Raw genomic sequence first — 435 nt, 5'->3', positions numbered from 1 at the left:
CAATGATGGCGACGGTCGGGGGTTCCTTCATGCCGATCTTTTGGACGAGGATTTGCGAGAGATCAGCGATTTCGGAGAGAGTAAGGGACGATACCTCGTCGACGAGGCGCCAGACTCGGGGAGTTGGGGGATCTCGGTGGTTTGAGGGGTCGAAGTTCGAAGGATCGTAATCTGTTGGGAGTTTTCGGGGATCGGCGGGCTCTAGGGTTTCGGATTCCTGGGGTTTTGCGGCGAGAGAGAAGGATCTGAGGATTTCGAATGAGCATTTGGAGGAGACGCGGTGAGCCGCTGATCTGAATCTGAAGAGAGAGCTCATTGTTCGAGGAACGGAGATTTAGGGTTAGGGTTTTGGGAGAGGGTTTTAGCTTACGATGGAGGAAGGGGAACGAGAGAGTGTGAAGCGAAAAGTTCAGAGGGAAGAAGAGTGAAAGGGGA

At 53.6% G+C, this 435-nt stretch overlaps 1 protein-coding gene across 1 annotated transcript in view; it reads right to left on the bottom strand.

Moving 5' to 3' along the window:
* The window catches only part of LOC109846853 (50S ribosomal protein L7/L12), a 1,795-nt gene extending 1,360 nt beyond the window's left edge, over window positions 1–435 (bottom strand). Inside the window, exon 1 of the mRNA XM_020416335.1 lies at window positions 1–435. This exon is cut by the window's left edge and continues 312 nt beyond it. Coding sequence (XP_020271924.1) covers window positions 1–316 — 316 coding nt within the window. The 5' untranslated portion in view covers window positions 317–435.

Source organism: Asparagus officinalis, chromosome 1 (genome assembly GCF_001876935.1).
Source record: "Asparagus officinalis chromosome 1, Aspof.V1, whole genome shotgun sequence".
Classification (NCBI taxonomy): Eukaryota; Viridiplantae; Streptophyta; class Magnoliopsida; order Asparagales; family Asparagaceae; genus Asparagus; species Asparagus officinalis.
This window is presented reverse-complemented; position numbering and strand designations above follow the sequence as displayed.